Below are 1,833 nucleotides of genomic sequence, written 5' to 3'. Positions count from 1 at the left end.
AAAAATGCATGAACGTATTGTAAAAAGTATGTCGAGGCAAGTCTCACATTTGTTCTGCCTACAATACCCTGAACACTTTTAGGTGAACTTCTTCCATACTCTCTCGTAGTACTATACACGATTCGAATATAGCAAACCTCACCAATATAAAGCAAAGGACGCCAGCGAATGCTCTTCCACAACCCTTTCACTACTCGCACGACCAACAAGGCCAAAAATCCATCACTGGACCTTCTTTCTCTAAGCAGACGGTACAACATCAACACAGCGATCTTGGGAACATGAGATCTATCCCCGCGGGAAATCTGAATCAGCAGAAAGTCCGCAGGAAATCTGAATCAGCAGAAAGTCCGCAGGAAATCTGAATCAGCAGAAAGTCCGCAGGAAATCTGAATCAGCAGAAAGTCCGCAGGAAATCTGAATCAGCAGAAAGTCCGCAGGAAATCTGAATCAGCAGAAAGTCCGCAGGAAATCTGAATCAGCAGAAAGTCCGCAGGAAATCTGAATCAGCAGAAAGTCCGTAGGAAATCTGAATCAGCAGAAAGTCCGCAGGAAATCTGAATCAGCAGAAAGTCCGCAGGAAATCCGAATCAGCAGAAAGTCCAGTCTTGATGATCCTTTGGACGGCAGGCTTTTGGGCAGGGTTTCTTAACAAGCAGTCTATCCTTCTCTCTGCTTCCCCTGGAATGAATGATTAGATAAATTAATGAATAAATAATGAATGAGTAAAAGAGAATGGAATGAAAGATAATGTCATTAGCCTTTTTTTTTTCTTAAAATTTCTTCGGTACTGCAAACGCATTTTCCGATCTTCCAAAATGCTCTTCTTCATAATAATAGACATTATAATTATCAATGAAGTTTACATAAACTACAAATCCAAGGAACATATACAGGTATGAGCACTCCACCTTGATGAAAATACTAGTTGGCAACTTCTCAGCTAAGCCTAGCCCCATCAGCTTTATTTATTGCAAATATTAAATACTATTTTTTTGTTTTTTGTTTTGTTTTTTTACGATTATTTTTTGCATTTGTTATTACTGAAACATTTCTAAAGAAAATGTACTGAAATGCACACAATAAAATATCACACAAATTGTTGGGATCAAAGGGGCGGAGCTAATGACATCACCACGTTTAGCCAATGAGAGCGCACAGTTAGATGCTAGATACAGCTAGATACATAACTATTTGTATAACTTACTCGCTATTGTAATAACAATCAGAAGTAAAACTAAATTACCCATCTTTTATTTACGATAAAGAAGAGTCCTATACCATTAACAGCCGTTAGAATAATCTGAAGATAAAGTCAGTTTTATTTTTGGGTTCATTAGGCTAAATGGAAGTGGGCCTACCTAATTATACTTTCCGTGTACGAAACTATGTGGGATTTATTAGGTATGCTGTAGAGATAGTATCTGATACAAATCGATTGATACTTTTATACTGGTATCGGTATCGTCTTAGCTAGCCTATAACAGTATCGTTTTATTGGAATCGCTTGGCGTTTGTCTCAAGATGTATCGAAATAAAAAATTAATACATCAATACATTTAACCTAATTCTCTTTCTCTTTCGGTTTGACTTTCTCTCAACCCTCTCTTCCTCTCTCTCTCCCTCCCCCCCCCCTCTCTCTCTATTACTCCCACTCCCTTCCTCTGTTACTCTATCTCTCTCTCTCTCTCTTTCTCTATTTTTCTCTGTGTTTGTATCTGTGTCTTTGTGTTTTTCTCTCCCCTTTTTCTCGCTCTATCCACAGTGGCGCCCAAGAAATGTGAAAGAGGCAAGGGACTCTCTCCTCTTTAATAATAGTCTTTAATAATAATA

The 1,833-nt window shown here is 38.3% G+C and overlaps 2 protein-coding genes across 4 annotated transcripts in view; one reads left to right on the top strand and one right to left on the bottom strand.

Moving 5' to 3' along the window:
- LOC138860020 (thioredoxin domain-containing protein 2-like) overlaps positions 1-365 on the top strand; it is a 4,437-nt gene extending 4,072 nt beyond the window's left edge. Inside the window, exon 4 of the mRNA XM_070116803.1 lies at positions 249-365. Within this exon, the coding sequence (XP_069972904.1) occupies positions 249-365 (117 nt within the window). The remainder of the gene's footprint in view (positions 1-248) is intronic.
- LOC113808570 (uncharacterized) overlaps positions 7-1,833 on the bottom strand; it is a 9,978-nt gene continuing 8,151 nt past the window's right edge. For all 3 annotated transcript variants that reach the window (XM_070117159.1, XM_070117158.1, XM_070117157.1), the window contains exon 7: positions 7-681. In XM_070117159.1, the coding sequence (XP_069973260.1) occupies positions 591-681 (91 nt within the window). In that variant the 3' untranslated portion in view covers positions 7-590. The remainder of the gene's footprint in view (positions 682-1,833) is intronic.

The sequence above is a fragment of the Penaeus vannamei genome, chromosome 39, assembly GCF_042767895.1.
Source record: "Penaeus vannamei isolate JL-2024 chromosome 39, ASM4276789v1, whole genome shotgun sequence".
NCBI lineage: Eukaryota > Metazoa > Arthropoda > Malacostraca > Decapoda > Penaeidae > Penaeus > Penaeus vannamei.
This window is presented reverse-complemented; position numbering and strand designations above follow the sequence as displayed.